This window comes from Rhinichthys klamathensis, unplaced genomic scaffold, assembly GCF_029890125.1.
Source record: "Rhinichthys klamathensis goyatoka isolate OS25496 unplaced genomic scaffold, OSU_Roscu_1.1 h1tg000593l_1, whole genome shotgun sequence".
NCBI lineage: Eukaryota > Metazoa > Chordata > Actinopteri > Cypriniformes > Leuciscidae > Rhinichthys > Rhinichthys klamathensis.
The window spans coordinates 990,814-1,014,575 of NW_026607050.1; the positions used below are offsets into that span (position 1 = coordinate 990,814).

The window sequence follows — 23,762 nt, forward strand, 5'->3', positions numbered from 1 at the left end:
TCGGAGAAAAAACATGGACGCCACCCGGAAAGCTGTTGCTATGGTAGCACTGGCCGAGTACCAGGCGCTTATCAAAACTCAGCCATTTGAACTTCTAAAATTGTCACTTTATTTCATGTTTTAGTTTATCTTCTGTTAGCAACGCTAGCCACGTTAGTAACACCCGTTTGAAACAAGGCTTCATTCAATAATGCACTCACAACAAGACTGATTCCCATATCCACAGGCAGTGATTAGGTATTGCAGTAATACGAGTGATTAAAATCTTCATTTAAACAACCAAAGCGGTCCAAAAACAATTCATACTAAGTCACACGGGGCGCAGCCATCTTGGATTCCGTATCAGAATTCTTGCTCGGTGTCCTCACGGTTGTCCGAAATCCGAGCGGGAAAATCCGAGGAAAGGGGGCGTCTGTCTTCCTAGTCGGAACTCCGACGCGGATAAATAATAGAACGCACCAAGAGCACAAACCAAGGCATGAAGTCCAAGGAATTGTCTGTAGACCTCCGAGACAAGATTGTATCGAGGCACACATCTGGGGAAGGGTACAGAAAAATGTCTGCAGCATTGAAGGTCCCAATGAGCACAGTGGCCTCCATCATCTGTAAATGAAGAAGTTTGGAACCACCAGGATTCTTCCTAGAGCTGGCCGTCCGGCCAAACTGAGCGATCGGGGGAGAAGGGCCTTAGTCAGGGAGGTGATCATGAACCCAACAGTCCCTCTGACAGAGCTCCAGCGTTTCTCTGTGGAGAGAGGAGAACCTTCCAGAAGAACAACCATCTATGCAGCACTCCACCAATCAGGCCTGTATGGTAGAGTGGCCAGACGGAGGCCAACCCTCAGTAAAAGGCACATGGCAGCCTGTCTGGAGTTGGCCAAAAGGCTCCTGAAGGGCTCTCAGACCATGAGAAACAAAATGATCTGGTCTGATGAAATAAATATTGAACTCTTTGGCCTGAATGGCAAACGTCATGTCTGGAGGAAACCAGGCATCGCTCATCACCTGGCCATGTCTCATAAGCCTTCAGAAATCATTGTAAAATGCAGATTTGCTCATTAATGGTCAATTATTATTGGTGCTCAACTATTAATAATGGTTCTTTTTTTTTTTTATCAAGATGAATTTCTTTACTGTCACCTTTGGTTAATTTAATGCATCCTTGCTGAATAAAAGTATTATTATTGTTTTTATGTATTACTTACCCCAAACCTTTGAACGGTAGTGTCATGGTTTCCCACAAATAAAGAAATAAATCACCTGATAGACAAAAGCAACATAAGTAAAAAATAAAAAGAGCCAATTTCATGCTTTTGCACAATTCATCCAAAAATTGGCGAATTGTCATTTACTTACCCTCATGTCATTCTAAACCTGTATGTTTTTCTTCTGCTGACCCTAAAATATATAATATATGTTGATGATAAAACGGTTTTGGTTCCTATTGACTTCCATTTTACTTTTTGTCCATAAACTGTATAGTTACCAACATTTTTGGTTGGACTATCCCTTTAAGAGCCCCCAAAATAGAAGCAGCCAGAAATAAAGATCTATTTAAATAGAATGAAATATTTGCTATTATGTGTTGCTTGCTTGCAAAAAAAAAAAGGTGTAAATATGGTGAATTTTGAGTGTAGCCTACATGAAAATGGTGTAGTTACACCCTCTACCCAGCAGGGGCTAACTGAACCCAGCTAACCAGCCAGACGTGTTTCAGCCACCTATTCCTCCTCTATTTTAGCCACTTTGCTATCTAGTGCAGTGGTTCTCAAATGAAAAGGAGCTCAAGATGACTTAAAATTATTTAAAATATGACAAAAAAAGCATTAAAATAAGCTCAAAAAGTTTTAGATCCACTAGTAGTGCGATGAGACCTAGGTAGTATTTATCTGTCTCCGTGTGTTCTTCCCATCTCACTACTTACTGAGAGAGTCGACCTCCAAACAGCACCACTAAATCAAGGGAAGCTAATAAACATTGTAGGGCATAGAGGATCTGCAGCTCTCAGCAAATAAACAACTGACCGTGAGGCCGAGGTAAGCGTGACCTCCATACACTCCCGGTCGCCATCTGGACGAAATCTTCTCTCAGTCAAGGTCACGTACGGCTGCGATCTGTGATCTTTGCCGGAGGAAACGCTGGAAATTACATTCAGAGAACATCACTGATTACATGTGATGCAGCACAACTGACTGAGGATGTTTGTGTAATGCAGTTTTTTTCTTTAGTGTTTGTGTGCAGAACGGATTATTGGTATCCAGAATTGGGTCATTCAAAGGAGGATTTTAAATCACCACGACTTGCAATAATCTGAATTTTCTTGTGGAAATCAAGGTTAGCTCCATCTAGTGGTTACATGAGAAAATAAATACACCAGAGTGGAAATATGCTCAGAATTGGAACCCTCGTGTTGCGTTCGGGACATTTTGACCCGGAGAGGATTTTCTTTCCCCCCAAAATGCTAGTTAACATTATCACACTAAATGTACGGACTTTACTCAACCAGGGTATAACTACTTCCCCCAATTTTTTTGAGAATATTTGTAATTTTTTGTGATTCTTTTTTCGACCTTTATACAAACGTGGTGTTCCCGATCAAAAATGACCGGCCTACAAATAATTGCGTATAAATCTATCATTAATCTATGTTATCAAAAAATGTATAGTCTCATACAAATTGAGGTGCATAAGCTCATATAAAGGTGGCCTATGATCATACAGATCCAAAAAGAAATACAAAACCTGTCCTAATTGAAAGAAAACAAGTTGGCAAAAAGATTAAATCCAATACACAACACGGGAACACAGCATTTGTCAGGGTTTTCAGCATGGCACAAGGGTTAAAAATATGCTAAAGTTGTGTAGCGTTTCTTTACAAAGTGATATTTCCAACTACTGGCCTGACAGCAGAATGCAGTGTTTTTAATCGTTTTCACAGATCCATGTGAACTGGGATCGTTTTGACAACGCTTTAATCTGTACGTGAAAAACGTAAAGGAAAAACTTTTCCGTTTTTAGTACATCGTTGTCGTGTAAACACACCATAATTCTCACTAGGGGAGTTGTTGAAATCTTGCCTGAACATATAAACTGCTGAATAAAACGTCAACGTAATAGAAACCAATCATTCGCAGTTATTGTTTTTATGCTCCTGAAAGCCAATAAAACATCTTTATATGCACAATTGTGATGTTGCCATGTGTGGCTATCCATGAATCACAGCTTGATCTAAAGGAGCCAGTGCAAACACAATGAAAAGGAACCACCAAGGACACCCTTTGCCGCTTGAGCGCCAAAAAAGCACAGTCAATGTGTTTGAACGGTCGACTTTTACTGAAGGTTTCTCTGGTGACGCAAAATGGGATGCGCTGGTCCCCGTATTCCCCCCTCATTAAAACACATCATGTTTAATAGGTCAATGGCTGAGCCTCAAACTCGGCTATATAAGCCTGAGATTATGGCTTCCTCTCTCATCACTGAGCTCTGGGATTGTTGTGCTTGGACTATAGAGTGTCACAGCTCAGTTTTCTCATAAAAGAAAAAGGGATTTGAATACACAAAGTAGAGAATGAGTCTGGTTTGGAAAAAGGTAGTATGCGGCTGCTAGGTCAGCATTACTATACCAATCACTAAAGCCAGACCTAACATTTCATATTAACAAGACATTGATGGACCAAATGCAGTTATTGACTGTGCTGTACTCATATATGAGGATCTTTTGCTATACCGGTATGCCAATGTCAATAAAATGCCCAATTCATCAATATATATTGCATATTACTATATTTATATAAATCAACTACATGAAAATAAGATCTTAACCCTGTAAAGTCTGATATATAAAATAATAGTCAGGAAAAAAAAAATTTAAAGGAAAAAATATGTGTTTTTTGTTGAATATCATATTTGATACATAGGCTTTTATGGCTCTTAAAGTATGATATAGTGAGAATATGCAAAAAAACCTTTGAAACTGAACAAAAAATACACAATTTGGTGCAGTTACTGATATTTATACGTCCAATAAGTTCTGATAGCTTGTAATGTAAATCAGCATATCAGTTCTCACTCTATATCTCCCAATAATATATCTTAGTAAGATGATATTTAAAAGCTTAGTTTTATGATCAAAGCTCTGTAGTTTTAAAACATATAATGCAATGCAATCCAATGAGAGATAAACAAATAAACATTTCTCAAAAGCCTGAAGTATCATATTTGATACATTTTGACAGGATTTTGATGTGTTTAATGTTTCTTGATTTTGAGTGATGAATGTACAATCAAGTAAACCTAAGTTGCTTCAGCGCAAGTGTTCTTCTTGAAATATTACTAACCATATAAAAGCTATTCTGTTTACTTTATAAAAATCAGTAAAGATTCCACATCAAAAAGAGGTGTACCACAACCTCATGGTGGACATTTTAGAATGATATAAAAGGCCTTTTACTTGCTAAAAAATATAAATTATCAATCAGACAACAGAAGGCATGTAGTAGATTGTGCACAACAGGTTTTTCAGCAAAGTTTTGATCATGTTGATACTTTAAAAGCCTTAAAAATGTGTGTATCAAATATGATACAGTAGGCTTTATAGGGTTAAGATGTCTTCAAACCTCATGATGCTTTGGATTTAGAAGTTGTCAGCCAGTTACTAATCCTATTCTGGTTTATATGATCCAAAGCTGCACACCCTTGTGCCAAATATCTAAACCCTATATTGCCTGATTCGAGGATGTGAAATATTTGGTGGTGGGCAAACATCAAGCAAATCCATCTGACTCAGCTTTTTCCAAACATGCCGGGTTTCTTTGCTTATCCACATCTAATTTGTAGTCGACTTCTGTGACAAAAGCATTTCAGAGTATCATTTTAGACTTTCACAATCATATCCTTTATTGACATGTTTACGTCACGCTAGAGCTTACAAGTAAAGACAAGAATATAGATGTTGCCAATAATGCACTATTGCTTCAGGGGATTTTTGCTGAATGAGTTTTGACAAAATAATGACAGATCTGTAACATGTAATGACAGAGTGAAACAGTGATCCGTTGCCCCACTTGGACCAATTTCTTAAGGCAAATAAGTTATATAACAAATAAAATATAAAACTATATTGTCTGAAGATGTGAAATCACATACTGTTTTATTCCCTTCAGTATGATTTCTAAAGACCCAAAAAGAGCAGAAGAACAGGTTTTCTTTCATCATACACACACATAGCCATACTGTAATTTATTAGTCAATTCAATTATTTATCCAGATGGAATTTTGAGCAAGTACAGGACTACATACTACTGCCAATACATATACGACACGCTGCTGTGAGCAAGTAAGACATGCTGCTGCTGTACAATATAGCGTACATGAATTACCTGTAGTAAATCTATACAGGTGGAGCTGGGGAGGGTGGAGGTTTTTTTTGAAAGCGCATTGGAACTGCTACAGCAAATGCTGACCGAATATTTGAAGGTTGAGCAGCAAGCTCATTGGCTACTGATACAGCAGGAACCAATCAACTGTGCCCTTCCTAAAATGATGTGATTGCAAGCAGATTGAATTAAGTAAAGACTCTGGCGTGGCATCCATGACATCTGGAGACTCTGGCGTGGCAACCATGACATCTGGAGACTCTGGAGACCATGAAGGCTGAAGCCAACACAGGACTGAGCTCTGGGGAAGAAGTGGGCTCTGAAGGGGACTCTTGGGCTGGAGAGGGCCCTGGAGCGAACTCATGGCACGCTGGAGCGGGCTCTGGTGTGGCATCATGGGCTGGAGCAGGTTCTGAAGTAGACTCATGGGCTGGAGCGGGCTCTGGAGTGGATTCATGGGCTGGAGCAGGTTCTGGAGCGGACTCATGGGCTGGGGCGGGCTGTGAAGGGGACTCATGGGCTGGAGCAGGTTCTGGAGCAGACTCATGGGCTGGAGCGGGCTCTGGAGTAGATTCATGGGCTGGACAGGTTCTGGAGCAGACTTATGGGCTGGAGCGGGCTCTGAAGGGGACTCATGGGCTTGAGCGGGCTCTGAAGGGGACTCATGGGCTGGAGCGGGCTTTGGTGTGGACTCAAGGGCTGGAGCAGGTTCTGGAGCGGACTCATGGGCTGGAGCGGGCTCTGGAGTGGACTCATGGGCTGAAGCAGGTTCTGGAGCGGACTCATGGGCTGGAGTGGGCTCTGGAGTGGACTCATGGGCTGGAGCAGGTTCTGGAGCAGACTCATGGGCTGGAGCAGGTTCTGGAGTAGACTCATGGGCTGGAGCGGGTTCTGGAGTGTATTCATGGACTGGAGCGGGCTCTGGAGTGGACTCAAGGCCTGAAGCAGGTTCTGGAGCAGACTCATGTGCTGGAGTGGGCTCTGAAGGAGACTCATGGGCTGGAGTGAGCTCTTGAGTAGATTCATGGGCTGGACAGGTTCTGGAGCAGACTTATGGGCTGGAGTTGGCTCTAAGGGCACTCATGGGCTGGAGCGGGCTCTGAAGGGGACTCATGGGCTGGAGCGGGCTCTGAAGGGGACTCATGGGCTGGAGCGGGCTTTGGTGTGGACTCAAGGGCTGGAGCAGGTTCTGGAGCGGACTCATGGGCTGAAGCGGGCTCTGGAGTGGACTCATGGGCTGAAGCAGGTTCTGGAGCGGACTCATGGGCTGGAGTGGGCTCTAGAGTGGACTCATGGGTTGAAGCAGGTTCTGGAGTTGGCTCTGGAGTGAACTCATGGGCTGATGCAGATTCTGGAGTGGACTCATGGGCTGAAGCAGATTCTGGAGTGGACTCATGGGCTGAAGCAGGTTTTGGAGCGGACTTATGGGCTGGAGTGAGCTCTTGTCTTGAGTAGACTCATGGGTTGAAGCAGGTTCTGGAGTAGACTCATGGGCTGGAGTTGGCTCTGGAGTGGACTCATGGGCTGAAGCAGATTCTGGAGTGGACTCATGGGCTGAAGCAGGTTCTGGAGTGGACTCATGGGCTGAAGCAGGTTTTGGAGCAGACTTATGGGCTGGAGTGGGCTATGGAGTGGACTCATGGGCTGACGCAGGTTCTGGAGTAGACTCATGGGCTAGAGCGGGCTCGGGAGTAGATTCATGGGCTGTAGTGGGCTTTGGAGTGGACTCATGAGCTGGAGCGGGCTCTGGAGTAGACTCATGGGCTGGAGTGGGCTCTGGAGTGGACTCATGGGCTGGAGTGGGCTCTGGAGCGGACTCATGGGATGGAGTGGGCTATGGAGTGGACTCATGGGCTGGAGTGGGCTATGGAGCGGATTCATGGGCTGGAGTGGGCTCTATAATGGACTCATGGGCTGGAGTGGGCTCTGTAGTGAACTTATGGACTGAAGCAGGTTCTGGAGCGGACTCATGGGCTGAAGCAGGTTCTGGAGCGGACTCATGGGCTGGAGTGGGCTCTGGAGTGGATTCATGGGTTGGAGTGGGTGGAGAGTAATGGGAAGTGTAGTCCAGGACAGAATGACAGTGGTCTGGGGAGGAGTGCCCTCTGGTGGATATGCAGGGCACTCCAACTGGTGATTGTGACAGATGAAAAGAAAGTTAAAAACAATAGCATTTATTTGAAATAGAAGTCTTAACATTACAAATGCCTTTAATGTCACTTTTGATCAATTTAATACATCCCTGCTCAATAAAAAGTATTAATTTCTTTAAATATATATTTATATAGAGCCTGTATTTATTATCTTATATATACATATATTAAAGGGAATTAAAATAATAATTAACAGCAGGTTACCACACATAATAGTACAAAGTATAAAAAAACAAAAGCTGGAGAAAAATGTGTTAAATATTTTTATATAAGCATTTATATAACCATTAATGTATTGACAGAACTAATGACATATTACAAAACGATAACTGGTCGACAAACATCCTGCTGTCGTGTGGTGGTGGTGAGTAATCCTCTGTGGCTCTGGAGTTGGTTTGAGATGATTTACGTTCTTTGCGTTTTCATCTCGACATCGTTCGTCAGAGCGACGGAGTTTGGCCAAGAACACAGCCTTCTTCAGCCTCCCCCTCCTCTCCTTCTCTATAAAAGGAGCTGAGCTGCTTCCACAGAGTCAGTCCGAGTCCACAGCTGCCAAACGACCTCAACTACTCACACTTGTTTGACTTTCAAGGAAAATACTCTAGCCGCAAGACACTGAGCTGCAGCAACCTCTGGAATAGCTCGTGGAAAAGATTCAGACCAGGTAAACTATGTTTTTGACTTTTTATTATATAAAAGATAGATCACAGAGAGAGTTAGATTTACATAGGCATTCTTGATTAATTGCATTTAGATGCATTGAGTGAATTAAAGTTCAGAATCAAGAGAGGAGCTTTTTTCCTCCTTTTTTGGTAATGAACCATTGATAGTGGAGCTCAGGTGATGAGTATCAAAATGCAATTTGAGCATGATTTTGGACGTTAGTTGCACTCATTGCCAAACTGGAAAATGTGCATGTGGTTCGACTGTCACGCTGTCATAACAATCTCTTAAACTTTAATATTTGTGCAAAGCACAATGTGCACAAACCGAAAAGCATTTTGCCTTATAAAGTGCAGATGGACCACCTGCCAATGTTTATGTGGACTAGGTGCCCGGTTGGCATTTTCCTGGCTGCTCTGTCTGTCATGGTATAAAAATCCAGGAGAGGGATGAGCAGAACTAGAGAGAAAGAAAGGGAGGCAGCTGGAACTGAAGCAGTGCCTGTGTTTACTCAGACTTGGTGTTGGATGTCAAGGCTCTGCAGAGAGAGTGAGAAAGTGTGAGGAGTAAAAATTAGAGGGATTTGGATTGTTCTATAAATCCTGATAAGATTCTGGGGCTTGTTGTTTCACGTGTTTGGCTCATCTGCATTTAGATGTGTGGGCTGGAGGTGGCCACTTTTCTCTTCCATCTCCTCCAATAAATAACCCTAATTCACTTGCTCTTCGCTCCCATTCTTGCACCCCCTCCAGTCGCTGTCCAATCCAGGACAATTCCATTCCCAGAGAAAGTCAGTCTTGGACAGAGAAGAATCTGCTTTGATAAATGTGTGTGTGTTCCTCTCCTTATTGCTAATGAATTATCCTTTGTCCCACTGTCACCTCAGGATATTAATGAGCTTAATAAACAAAGTTCAGCAAATGGATGGATGCTGAACATGCGGAGATCAAACAAACCCGCTGGTCCATCAAACTAACAAATCTAATCGAAGGAGATCAGGCTTAGTAGTTTGGTCTTTTGAGTAGCGATGAAAGATTACAATGGGTTTTTGTTATGGAGGGGCTTTGATAGATTTCACTGTAATGATGAGGCCTTTGGTTTGACATGTCCAAACTGGGGCGAACTGACTATGACAAACAATTAAGATTCTTCAAATTAGAGCAAAAACTATTCATTCAATGTGGATCAATGTGGTGAGTGCTGCTCCAGTGAGGATCGATGGCAAATTTCATCTGAGCAAGTTATGGCAATTCAGCAGAAAGAAAAAGGGTGAATTCTGTTTATCCAAAACTCCTGTCTGTCATATTTCACAGCACTGTCATAAGAAACCAACAAGGAATTGCCTCTTTAAGGACCATTAAGATGTTTTGCATTTTGACATTATTTTCATATTCTTATGACAATTAAATGCATTTGACCTCTCAAAAGTAATATCACAGTGAATCTTATTTTTCTTAAAATCATGCTTGCTTCATGCAAAATTACCTGATTTGGGTGTGAAATGTAACTGGACATGTTTTTGTTAGATTCAGCTAATGGACAAGCAGAGTTTAAACAAAGGAGCAGTTACTGCAAAACATGGATGGATGAATTTTATGTAGTTCCAGAATAGCAACTCAGATTCTGTTGTTATTGGATTCATCTATTTGTGGTGTCTGTTTAGCCAGGATGCAATAATAGTGACTAATGAAGCCAGTTTAGCAAATTCCTCTTTGAAACACTTATTTCTCTTTTTGAGTAAACACATGGACATGTGTTTACTATCCATCGTTTTCTCCAATAACTTTCCCAACACTTATCCTCATGGAAACCATATTTCCTTCCAGATTTTCCAGAACAGAGCACTGAAGACACGCTCACACAAGGCAGTCTACTGTGATCCGACCCTGAAAGCATCAACGCTGCCATGAACAGTCTCGTTTCCATCGCCCTGATATTCCTGGGTGCCAGCTTGTCTGCTTCCCTCTTCCTTCCCGACTCCCTGGAGCTGAGGCAGTTAATGCAACGCTACCAGGATGAGCTGGAACCCAACAGCACAAAAGCTGATGTGCCTGTACGCACTCGCAGAGCCATCAAGTGGACGGACAGGGAGGAGATCCTGCAACTGCACAACAAGCTGAGAGGAGAGGTGTACCCGACTGCCTCCAACATGGAGTACATGGTGAGAATGTCATTTTACACTCACATCCAACTTTATTATGATTTACTGTAACATCAAGGGTCTGTACAGAGACGCTGAAAACTCAGAGGGTTCTGTTCCAAAACCTAGGGAGTTACCCATCTAGAAAGCATTTCAAGCCATCATAAGTGTGCGGCAGACACTAAGTTTGTTTCAAAAGGTAGGCAATAACATTATGCTGACATCTAAGTGCCTTATTTTGGCTAAAGAGACACTGAGAAGAAAACCTCAGAATGTGACAAGCTGTACATTTTTACAGCATTCATTCATTAATAAATACAATCAATTAAAAATAGTTCAATCTGTTTTAAAATGCATTATTTTATCCAACATTTCTGTGTGTGCTATGTATTACCTTGTGAAAATGAAGTACATGTAAGCATACACAGCGCAATTAAGCACACTTCTTTTTCCCCAAGAGTTGTTACGCTTATTAATACTCTGTTCCCTGCTGACAGATCCAGCATAAACAAGCATGAATTCCACATTGGTCCAAGCGGTATTATGCTAGTTAGGCCTGGTATAGTAGCTGGTGGACCAGCATAGTCATGCTGTTCTCAAACTAAATTGGGCTGGAATAGCTGGTCCAGCAAACTGGGGACCAGCAAACCAGCGTCTCATGCTGATTCCAGCATGCATTTTTCAGCAGGGTTAGCTTAGCAACATGCTAACATAAGATCCTATTAGTTTCTCTAGTTTCCCAGTGCTGTCTGTGCATATGAAGAGTGTATCAAAGCCGTCACTAATGAAGTTCTATTTAAGTTAGTATGCTGCTTTAGAATATAACTGTCAATGTAGACAGCAAGACACTTCAGTTGGTTTTAGAACCGAGATGCAATGAGTTTAGTCTGCAGCAAAGGTATTTTTATGTCGACCACACAGCTGTACAACACCAACACTCGGTTCTGCATTAATGACCCTGGTTTATAGGCTACTAATTGCGTTTTGTGTTAGCATCAGTCATCTTTTTTTCTGGTGCAGTAAATATCTTTAGGTTTGCTTAGGGGCCAAATACAGGCTTCATGGGAAGACACGTTGATTTTACAAGTGTAATCTTGTCTGGAAAAGATGAACTCACTGGGATGCAGAGCAGCCAGCGTGGTGTGGTGCCTTTTTACTGTGGAGACAATTGCACTGTAGCTTATAGCTGAGACAGGAGTCAAGACACAGGTAGAAAAATTAGTTAAAAAAATAGATTAGTGACATTACTGGAACAGATATGAGGCTTCAGTTAAGTGACAAAAATGGCAGGTACTGTATGCTGCCTTGAAATCGCACGTGTCAAAGGGATTCCCTTTGTTTGTCCCTACGTTTTCGGACACTTAACTGCATTTTAATTGCAATTAAATGAAAATGTATTATGGTTTTCATTTATATTAAATGCAGTTAGTTTAACTTTTTTTTGACCCACTTAAGTAGGACTACAACATTATATGCAAGTTCATTTGTATGCCATTGCAAAGTAAACCTTTTTGTAGGAAACGCTTTAATCATAGGTGTTCTGGGGACCTATTGAGAGCACAGCCTTGCTTTATTGCTATTCCCTGTGTACCTTTGCATATGGTACATTGAAAGTGAATGTAATGTTGATGTAGTGAGGGAAAGATACAAAGAGAAAGGCCTTATGGTTAATGTAGTTGGGTTGATGCCTTTGAGAAAGACAGGAGTCTACCACAAGCAGGGGTTTCAGAACTGGTGCCAGGCCTCAGCGAACAAGTAAGGGTTTCAGAAACGTGGCTTAGTCCCAAACAGCACCTTTAGAACTGAGGTTACAGAATGTGTGAGTGTTTGTGCCCATAATGCAGTTGGAAATTTACTGAGAGTTCCTCAGAGGTGAAGAACCCTGTTCTGTGGGGCGAACTGAGTCCTCTCTCCCTACAGGTGGAGAAATAAGCTGGGGAAATTTGTCTCATTTAACCCTGATTGCTGGGGATTTACAATGGATGTGAGCCAAGCTCTGATGTGCGTGCATGTAACCAATATTTTAGTTGTATTGGGCCTGATTCCCAGTCCTATACTGAAGATGAAGAGTTAGAGGAAGGCAAAGAATAAAACTCAGCATGTTCAGTATTTTGTTAAAGTCTCAGTGCAAATATACGAGAATTATGAATCCGTTGTGTTCTGCTGGGAGTTTGATTTAGCTTGTGTGGGTATGACCAGGTTTGGGATGATGAACTGGAGAAGTCGGCAACCTATTGGGCGGAACAATGCCAGTGGGAACATGGACCTCAAGACCTTCTGATGTCCATCGGGCAGAACCTTGCAGTGCACTGGGGAAGGTATGAGTACACACACAATTACAAAGACCATATCAGTCTGTTCCTGTATCATAACCGGTTGTGCAAGGTGCTAATAATGGCCACAGTCGTGGAAAACATGGATATATTAGAATATTTGAATTTTAAGATTGTGATTTCAGGCCTGAAAAAGTCTTTAGAGATTGAAATTGTTCATTCAGATCCGGGGACATACTGTATTTTCCACATTTGTTTGATTTTTTTGTGTGTGTCTTATTTAACATTTAGGCATACTTTTATGTATTTATCAAATGCGTCTTACGGTGTGGTCACATTTTTCTCATTTAAATAATAAAGCAACTCGATCTTCTTTATATCAAATCGACACCTCATAAAACCTGTGAGAACATTTTTACCAGGTGAATAGTACGGAAACGTTCCCCTAACCCCACCCGTAAACAGCCGTCATTAGATCATATGAAAATGTACTAATGAGATGTCATACGAATTAGACAGCAATTTGCTAAAGTTTAAAATATTTATGAATTGGCATGAGATTGTTTTGTAGTTGCGTTGCATGAAGACGAGCTCACACAGAGGTCACTTACCAACCAAGCAGCTTTCTGTTTGGTAACTCTGCAAATTCGACTCAAGTCCAATGCGAAATCTACACGAGTTGTTTCACCCTAATGCGAATCCTATTGAAATGACTGGATTTCGAATGTGAAATTTTGCCAAACAACAGTAAATGTGACTGCTTCCAAGTGATAATTTTATCAGTTCATGCATTCACTAGGAATCAAACCATAACATTGGTGTTGCTAGTGCAATTCTCTACTGTTTGAGCTGACATGAACTCATTTTTACTTAAACTATCGTTGCTAATCTTTTAAACCAATTACATCCATGGTCTAACATAGATATAATCCTTATCCATTATTCATGAATTTGAGAAAGTCGTGGAAATGCATCAGTGTAGGAAACCTGAATGTAAATGTCATGGGTTTGCAAAACATTTACTGTGAATGTGCTTTACAGTAAGTTGCTTTGTGACATGACGCGAAGGCCAAGTGTGCCAACCCATAGCCTACTCGGAATTTGTCCTCTATATTGAAAATCGAACCAGTGACCTTATATGTTACCAGTCTGACTCTCTTACTATAAGGCCATGACTGCCCCTTGTTTAAGTACTGGTGTGTGTGATACTCATAATCATATTAAATAATTGTATCTCGTTCCTGATAGGTACCGCTCTCCTGCCTACCATGTGCAGGCCTGGTACGATGAGGTGAAGGACTACACCTACCCTTACCCGCAGGAGTGCAACCCGTGGTGCCCTGAGCGCTGCTCTGGACCCATGTGCACCCACTACACACAAGTGAGTGAGAAAGATTAGTTGGCTAACAATTATCCCACTGGGACTAAACAACATGACCTTGTTTATGATTTTAAAACTCGCGTGCGAAGGTGTGCACTTGTTAGCTTGGGTTTACTCCTCACCAACGGTTTTCAATAAGTAGCATGTGTGACCTGCATTAAAATAGAAGTGCCATTGAAAACAGCACATGGAGTGCAGCCTTGACCAATGGTGTTCATTGCCGCTCGATTCATATATGATTTCTTATTGCCAAATTTGGGATTTTCATTGGAGGGACAGAAATCTCACAGGTTTCATTAAAAATATCTTCATTTAATGAAAGTCTGTGTTTGGACGACATGAGGGCGGTTGACAAATTTTTCATTTTTGGGTGAATCTTTTGGGAATTATCCTTCGTAGTGTCCAAATACTATTTAGATTCACTGTAGGTAATTATATGTAACCAGTGGTTTGCTGCAGCCCTCATTCTGTTTCATTCTACACGAACAGCTTATTATCCCTTTTTTTAAATAATGGTATTTGAAAAATAACGTTGATACTGTCAAAACATATTGAACATGCCAGACCAAGCAGATAAAAAGCACAAAGAAAAGAAAAGTAGGCAAGAGAGGCAAACCAAAGTCTGAGAGAGAATAACAGAGAAAATTGAGAATGATAATAATAATTTGAAAAAATTTAATCTGAAAGAGAGAGGGGTTGGGCAATGGCCTCATGTCCTCTCAGACTTTACTTCACTGGAATGAGTTTGTCCCACATTCTCTCAGCTTGCTGGCCCTCAAAAAGCAGGTCACCAGCATCTGGAAAGCGTTCCTTGACTCCTGAATCATTTTCCTGTTTGACCTGAATTCTTTTGAAGATGCAGAGTCGTAGGGGATCCGCGCCAAATCCACCCAGCAATTCTCCTTGTTTTCTGCTCCTCTCTCACGTGCTGTGCGAGGGCCCCTCAATCTTCTCTCTGCCAAACGATCCATCAGGGATAAACCTGAGTTTGTGTTTTTTGAGACTGATTAGTTTGCTGTATCATTGTCCCATGGCCGACACCGCCTGTGGGCTCTTTTTTTGCCTCCGCGCAGGAAGTGCATTCCCGAGGGAGCATTGAGACGTGTTCCCTCGGCTTGTGCTCGACGGGGCTGGATGCAACCCCACTAAGGTTTAACTGTATGTATAAAAAAAAAGGCCTGACTAAGCACTTCCCTTTCATTTCACAGCCAAATGGTTTGGCTCGTGCTGGAGGACTGCACCCGGTGAACTCTATTGTGTTTAAGCGAATCAGCGAGGGCCTTGACCACAACTCAATGGGCTGCACGCAGGCATTACTCTGTTTGTGTGGATAAGAGTGGATGAAGGGAAGGATCACACACGTTTTTCAGGAAACTGGGCCGGTCACACTTGAGGTGCTTCTCCTTCAGCCCTTCAGTGCAGAATGAAAGAGGGCAGTCTCTATTCACGGCCCCCGTGGCCCCATCAATCTACTGCTGCTGCCCCAGAACGGAGACCAGTTCCTGTTGGGGAACACTTCCTCCTCCGGTCCGAGGGGAGCTGATATGGATGTCTTTTTTATTCTTTCAACACCAACAACAGCAAAGAGATCTGCACCTTTCATGGATTTTTTTGGTCCCACTTTATATTAAGTGTCTTAATGTAATTAAGTCATAAAAATAATAATTGTTAGGTACAGTGAACTTATTGTGTTCTTGTTGTATTGCAAAACACATTTGCTGGTATTGTGGTGGGATCCGGGTAAGGTTAGGGACTGGTTTGGTGGTATGGTTAGGTTAAGGTTTAAGAGTTGGATAATGGGTAGGTAAACTTTGGGCCCTTTGAAAGAATATGAGGTTGGGCCCCTAGTACCACACCCATTCCATTAATAAAATCGATCTTTTTCTTTGTTTGCAGCTGGTCTGGGCCACAACCAATCGTGTTGGCTGTGCTGTACACATGTGTCCACGTATGAACGTTTGGGGAGAGGTCTGGGAGAACTCTGTCTATCTCGTCTGCAACTACTCGCCAAAGTAAGACCAGTAACTGTGCTGTTTTTGCTGAAGTTTATTCACTTAACACCAGATGGCTAATCTCTATTCCTGATGATTATCCTATATGGAACAAAACTTTTTTAAAGCAAAGATTCCATCCTTCAAAACATAGAGGTTATAAGCTAATTTTTATCCTTTGGAAAATGGAAAGGTAAATGAAGGATTTTTGGAAAGGAAAACATTGACAGAATATGCTATTCTTTTCCAAGCTAATGATTTAATTTGGCAGCTGGGGATTGTTTTCCTAAATCAGTCCTGAGATCCGTGAGAGTGTGTGATAATGTGTTTTGAGTGCTCAGTCAAATGTGCAGATTTTGCGGTAATTTCCAAACTCATGCTGAACCTGTGCCCTCTTCTAGGGGAAACTGGATCGGGGAAGCCCCGTACCAACATGGCCGCCCCTGCTCCCAGTGTCCACCAAGCTACGGAGGAGGCTGCAGAGACAACCTCTGCTACAAAGGTGAGGATGATGAATGAGGATAGAAGAATGATTACAAAGGTATAACCAGTAGCAGCTCCTGACCATATATTTTGGTAGGGCAGATTCTGGGTCTTTGTGGCAGTTTATGATAAACATTTTGCAAGCTTTATATAATCATTGCTGAACACACGCAGAACTCTTTTGGCTGAAAAAAGGTTGCGTTATTCAACCTCAAACATGAAATAAACACAAAAGAAATATATATATATATATATTATTTACATGAGCATATCATACTTTCATTAATTTGATACGCTACTCCACATAGGAAGAACAGACAATACCAACTAGTTACTGACCTGATGCAGACTAATATACACATAGCTGAAGCCAATTGACATTATCTTGGTCTGGAGCGAGGTTTACATAAGGTAATGTGAAAATAAGCGGGGCAGTCTGAAATCTGCCCCAATGGCTCTCTATGAGAGCGCGCTGCAGTTCCATTTTTCACCACATATTTACATTGGAAAATTGTGGGGCGCTGTAGAGCTGAGGAGGACTCAGGCACTCGCTGCCCTGATGATACATAATACATTAATTCATAATACATCATGCCTGCCGAAGCCATACGTTACATTTGTATATATCCTGCTCACTTTTTTACTTAAAATAGTCTATGCAATGAAATATTTGTTAGAGATTTCTGAACACATTTACAACTTATCATTGGTTCAGTTTATATAGGGGTCTATGGCCCTGTTTACACCTGGTATTAAGATGCATTTTGGTTGATCGGATTACAAATAGGCGAGGGAGACACATTCCCGTTTACACCTGTTTTAATCCATCTCACTTTCTACCACTGCTGTCCTGATTTCTTCGAGGGGTAAATGTATGGATTTTGTTTCAGATCTTTCGATCTAATGGACAAAATAAGCTTGTGCAATTTACATATGAACACGACCAGATACATACACATACGGAGAGCAGAAGCTTTCAATTCTGACAGCTCCAAGACCGTGTCAAACGCTGTGAGTGTGTGTTAGATATCAGGAATGGTGAGAGAACATTGAGCTTGGTATGTTTTTCGTCTTCAAACTAAACTTGGGTCTCCAGCCAACAAAGTTTAAATACTATCTGGCTATCACACTTCTCATAATGTTTACTTGTTAGGTCAGTAGGCGGAGAGTAGATGGTCTTTTGCGGCTGTTCGAACGCATTCGACCATGAGCGTTTACACTACAAAAGCAATCCGGTCGAATGTGTTTTCGACTACCTCTGGAAGTGGTCGAAAGTGGATAAGCTCAAAAAGTTTTCAACCTCGTTTACACCTGTATCTAGCGCTGCCCACTTGTGATCCGATCGACCAAAACGCATCTGGTGTAAAGATTGAAATCTAATTTTTGAGTTTTTTGGTTTTTAGGAGTCCCTGAACGTCACGAGTCTCCAGATATGAATGAGGTGGAGAAGCCTCAGGAGCCGGTACAGCCTCAAACTACTCCAACTAAGCCTCAGTCCAAGCCTTTCTCCCCTAAAAAAGTTGCAAATGCCAAACCTTCCTCACCCAAGACTACAAGAACTACCTATCTAGGTTAGTGTGAATAATATTACTTGAAATTATAAAACAACTGTATATTTATTAAATAATTAATAATAATAATAATTGATACATTATTAGCATTTATTATATTTTAAAACCATTCAAATAATATAACTTTAGTAATAATGCACATTTATCTAAAGTATTAATTTTTGCCTTTCAGCCCAAATTATTAAGTGTGAGACAAAAATGAGGGACAAATGTAAAGGTGCAACCTGCAATAGGTCAGTCTGAATGAAGTAGACGTTTCTTTGAAGATTTTAATAGATGATAAGTTCTGAAAATTTACTGTTGATCCTTTTCTTCTTTCATAGGTACAACTGCCCAGCCAACTGTGTAAATAAGAAGGGGAAAGTGTGGGGAACGCTGTACTATGATGTTGTAAGTGTTACTCTGAGATTTGTTGTTGAGATGATGATCGATTTATTTAATAACCCTTTTTTTCCCTTCCTGTTATTGTAGCAATCAAGTATTTGCCGTGCTGCAATCCACTATGGAATAATTGACAACAATGGAGGCCTTGTTGACGTCACAAGAAAAGACAGCTTCCCGTTCTTTGTAAAGGCAACCAAGAATGGCGTAGAGTCATTCAGGTAGTCTGAATGTTATCATGATAGTCATTTCAATTAAGTTTGTCCACAATTAAATATCCACATTGATAGTTATTAAATCTAATCTGTGTTCTGTGATTTTTTGGTTTGTTTGTAGTAAATACAAACCTGGCAATGCATTTATGGTGTCAAAAGTGGAAGGTGAGGATTTTTACTGTTTTATCTTAATAATTCTCGTGTAAATGCAAATGCAAATATTTTGTTATCTTTGACAGAAGGTCTGGTTCACCAATGATGTATTTTCCTCCTTTTTTAGAGCCAACAATAGACTGCTACACGACAGTGGCAGAGATTTGTCCCTTCAAGACGTCCACCTCTCATTGTCCAAGGTACAGTTCAAAGTGTTGTTATACTCACCATATAGATTACACTCTATAATAGGTCATCTGGAAGTACTTTCTAATGCACCTTACCAGTTTCACCTCTATCTCATCAGAGTGTTCTGCCAAGCTAACTGCATAAACGAACCTTCATATTGGGCTCCAGTGGTCGGCAGCAACATCTACGCTGATGTGAGTACCCGCTTCTGTCCGTGAGCGTTACAGGGCTGAGAGATGGGAAATGAGGGAGAACAGGCGTTCGTAGTCAAGCACTTATGAGGGCTAAAGTGAGCGTGCTACTCTTGTGGTGAGGGCCGACCGCGGGAATTGTCTGTGTTGGTCTTAAGGGAGTTGTTGGTGGAGGTGGGCTCCATTGTCGCCACTAATTTCTCTCCGAGTGTAGACTGACCACAGAGCAGCATCTGTGTGAGTGGAGCTGGAGAGCAGCTCTCTTGCACTGACTCATGCATGCCTGAGGTCAGGTCTTGGCCTTATGGAACACTTAACTGTTTAGGGAACAGCTTAGACAGTGTAAGTTCATCCTATAGGTTCTTTATTAACTCATTAATCAACATTATGGCACAAATTAGTTTGATAGCCACTGTGAAAAAGAAGTTTGCTTAATTGTTTTGAATGTGCACTTGTAGTGGACTTCACATTTTAAAAGTTTTTTAAAAAAAATCTACTTGCAGAAAATAATATTAATGAAATGAAAGGCAGCTAAATAGAGTAAACTAAGTTAATCTTTAAAAAAGTGCACTTTGTGATAATGTTTTACTTTAAATAATTATGTTTTAAGAATATTTTGTCATGCTTTTAAAAAAGTACACTTTTTACACACATACTAAAGCATATTACTTAATTATAATTTGAACTGTAGTGTGTTATTTGATATTACATTTAAAGGTTAAATATGTACTACATTGCAAATCCATCCTTACAAATGTGTAATTACATATATTTAACCCTCTGGTGCTGTTGGGTCATTTTTAACCAAATGTTTTTTTTCCTTTAGCATTTTTTACTTTGTCGGAATAGTACGAAACTTGTTAAAGCTTTTGGCACTTGCTGTGTGAACACAAAATGGACATGATTCGAAAAGGTTAAATGGTCCTGAAAAAAATAGTCCCACTTGTGTTGTTCTAGGTCAAAAATGATTGCATTGGAAATGAACGGGAGACGAATTTCATCTATTGGAAACGTTTGATACTGCGCCCAAACATAATGTTACTGAAAGCTAATTTTTTGAGATATCAACCTCAAATTTGGAACACAAGTTTGGAATTTTTTCACTTCAGCAATAATCTGCCAAGTGTCGTCTTTAAAAAGAGACCAAATTTAAGTATGTGCTCTAAAGCATTCAAGATTTATGACAGTTTAAGTTGGAAATGAAATTTTCAGGTCTGTGCTCAAAAAGTGAATAAATGAATTATAACTACTGCATAAATATAATTTAGTACCATAAAATCCCCTAAAATACAAAATATTAAATACAAAACATAATCTAAATAAAATAAAATCATTTCATTGAAATAAACAAAAAAATCTGTCTTTTTTGACCGAACAGCACCAGAGGGTTAAATACTATACATGACATACAAGTTACAATAGAAATGACATTAAAGTATATTTTAGTTTATCATAAATACTTGTCAGTGCTTTTGGTAAAACTATATTGCAAAGACAATATAAATAATTATGTATGAGTATAACAGAAAAATGTACTTAAGACCCACTTAAGTTGATCAAAAAGCACTCTAAATTTCAGATAATTACATTTAATATAGTTATTCACTGATAACTTCAGCAATCTGTGACCGGATCATTGAATCTGTGAGATGAACTCGAAAAACGAATCAGTCCGATTTGTGAACGAATCAGTGAAATGGATCCTCTTGATTCACTGAAAAGATGACATTTACATTTGCAACAATTCAATGATTTCTTACTTAAACTTAAGATCCTCTGCAATCTGGATAATTCGCTTCTCTCACGTGTCTTTTTCTCACCGGAGAAGAGACCTAGCCTGGCTGTTTAGTGGTGTGTGAACTCAAATGAACTTGCCTTTTGGCCTTGTTGCGGCCACATTCCTCTGTAAAAGCTGAGCGTCTGTCGAGATGGCCTCAGATCAGAGCACGCTCTCCAGCAAGCACTAATTAACCCTCATTATACAGTGGTTTGGACTTGGTCATTTGTAAAGGTAGCCTTTGATTGAAAGTGCACTTATAATGCATGAGCAATTGGATGAGTATTATAAGATAATGCCACCCAGACATGTGCGATGAGCTGTGCACATTCATTACTTTAAACCGGGGTGAAGTGAGGGTAACCTCTAGGGTCACACTGAAGTGTTTAGCAGACCGAATTGAACCTACGTTCTAGGTTAAAAGAATTAAAACTGTAGGTACATGAAGTTCCAGAGAGCTCATACACACTCTGAAGCTGCCAGGCGTCTGGCCAACTTGCCTTTTCTGGAGCTCTTGAGCTCTGGCCTTGCTGGTGTGTGTACTGTAGACCTCGAAGTGATGTCATTTGTCTAGGCTCCTTTAGACTGTTTACATCTCAAGGACTGTGGAATTGAGAGAGAAAAACATAGCTGCATAGTGCTATGGCAAGCATCACTATTACTGTTGCCCGCACTTGCAACTCTGGTCCAGTTTTATGCTTTGATTTACAGAGGTATTGACACCAGTTGCAAAAAAGTCTGAAGATTTTGGCAGTTTGTGTTGACAGATTTCACAGAAGTTGCGTCGTGTATAATAGGCACATACTCGCTGTGAAATCCTGTTATCCGAACTGATTTCAGAACACGCATTTTTGGACTTTCAAAAACATGGAAAAACTCCAAAAATTCCAAACTTTGACCGGTAGTGTATGTAGTATAACACATGTGCAAGTGTGTGCTTTGAGGAAGCATGATATCAATCAACGGAACTACTAATGAAGCCTCTCTATGAGAGAATGGCACAGGAGAGCATGCCGCCTAAAATAATACGCTTTTGTCTCTTCATGTCCAGGGCTCCAGTATCTGCCGAGCTGCTATCCACGCTGGAGTGATCAAAGCCGGCGGGGGATATGTGGACCTCCTGGCTCTGGATAAGAGGAAAAGTTACACCGGGACCATGAAGAATGGCATTCGGTCCGAGAGGTACACGTCCTGTATCTCGCTTCACCTCTGCTCTGGTTTCTTCTCTTTGCTTTCTCTCAGTAACTCAATTCAGCGGTCAAAAGCCACGATGGGCCAAATCTGCCTGTGGCACGTTAGTGGTTAAAGAGTAATGGTGTGGTTTCTCATCGAGGATGGACCACACAGGGGCTCTTTGCTTATTCTCCAATGCTGAGCGCAAAGTGCTTAAATCGACAGAATCGGCTCCAGTGTAATGAAATCTAACACCATCATTGAAGGAATCGATCCTCGCCTCTTAAACGGTCGCCGGCCTTGACCGGCCTATAAACTGAGCATAGTAAAGCCATTCACTGACAGCTTGGATAGATTTTCTCCTCACCACACGCTATTCATATGATGCAATCTAGGGGAAATGGGGGGCAGCCCGTCGTGAGAACTTTATTAACAGGGAAGTATTCACATGCTCTCCATATTACCATTGGATGGAAAAGTTGTTGGTGTCTGACTCAGTCCCGGTCAAGGATAATTACAGCACATCTGATGCCAGCGAAGCAACATGTCCAATACACCAGCACCTGAAGGCCAATCCATTTATGAATAAATGAAAAGGCCAAGGCCAGGCCAAGAACAGTAGTCAATAATGGCTGATGGAAGAAAACAGCACGAGACGAGCGCTGAGCCAGTGTTAATGTCATGGTTTCCAGAGCTAATCTGAATCTAGCGGGTACGCGAATCATTAGAGGGCATTGACAGTCTTGATTTGAACATCTACAAGAGTTAAGAAGATGATCAGACCGAGCCGACCCAAAGCTGAATCTTTATCGTTTGCTTTCTGACTGTCCTTCCTTGTGAAAAAGAAGTGTGCGAAATCTCAATGAATGTGCGCTTTTTAATGTACTTCAGAATTTAAAAGTATGTTTTTAAAATCTGTACTTGGAGATAATAATAATGCCACTTGAGTGTACTTAAAGACGACTATGTTTCTTACACTTTTAAAAAGTGCACTTTGTTATAATGTCAAATTAATAACGGTTTTATATTAAAATACATTTGAAATATTAGACATTACATGTAAATTACATTACATTACATTTACTTTAGTATTTACTTAACATTAGTATTGTGTTTTTTTTAAAATAATTTGTTAATTGTTTCTTTCTCTGTCTCTGTCTTGCAGTAAAACCAATACAGAAGGTGGTTCGTTCCGTGTCTTCGCTGTTAGAGAGTGAGACGCCACTGACGGGACACAAGAGATTTGCTTTTGAAAGACAGAAGTGGAATGCAACCCCTTCCATCTTTCTCTGACTTTTGGAGGAAAGAGACATTTAAAGAAGACCAAAGTCTTCTCAAACTATTTCAATCGATGGGCTTCCAAAGGTTTTATATACAATTGTGAATAATATTTTGGCCACACATGCAACTCTTAATAAAATGCAGTGCGGTAGACATGGTATTTTAACAGCGGTGCTGGTTTAAATCGTTGTTGTTTTTAATCAAATAAGTCAGTTTATTTTTTTGGATTATATTCTATTCGTTTTGAATACATGCAAAATCTCTAATTTTCATACAAAATGCATATTGATTACACTGTATTTAATCTGTACAGTTTTTTTTTTTTTGTCAGCCCTGTTGTCTGTTTCAAAAAATTGTTTTTGCTTTATTTCA

At 40.8% G+C, this 23,762-nt stretch overlaps 1 protein-coding gene across 1 annotated transcript; it reads left to right on the forward strand.

Moving 5' to 3' along the window:
* Positions 1-7,838: 7,838 nt before the first annotated feature.
* On the forward strand, positions 7,839-23,556 carry crispld2 (cysteine-rich secretory protein LCCL domain containing 2). Its single transcript, XM_056240335.1, has 15 exons — positions 7,839-8,192; positions 10,018-10,352; positions 12,531-12,649; positions 13,853-13,985; positions 15,882-15,997; positions 16,378-16,478; positions 17,863-18,030; positions 18,203-18,263; positions 18,354-18,420; positions 18,502-18,632; positions 18,748-18,791; positions 18,907-18,979; positions 19,087-19,162; positions 21,988-22,118; positions 23,275-23,556. The coding sequence occupies exons 2-15, from the start codon at positions 10,098-10,100 to the stop codon at positions 23,324-23,326; spliced, it is 1,527 nt and encodes a 508-aa protein (XP_056096310.1). The 5' UTR covers positions 7,839-8,192; positions 10,018-10,097; the 3' UTR covers positions 23,327-23,556.
* Positions 23,557-23,762: the final 206 nt, after the last annotated feature.

Coding starts and splice junctions, on each gene's coding strand:
- crispld2 (XM_056240335.1), top strand. CDS start 10,098: ATGAACAGTCTCGTTTCCATCGCCCTGATATTCCTGGGTGCCAGCTTG. Junction 16,479..17,862: donor AGACAACCTCTGCTACAAAG/GTGAGGATGATG, acceptor TTTGGTTTTTAG/GAGTCCCTGAACGTCACGAG. Junction 18,264..18,353: donor AAAGGTGCAACCTGCAATAG/GTCAGTCTGAAT, acceptor CTTCTTTCATAG/GTACAACTGCCCAGCCAACT.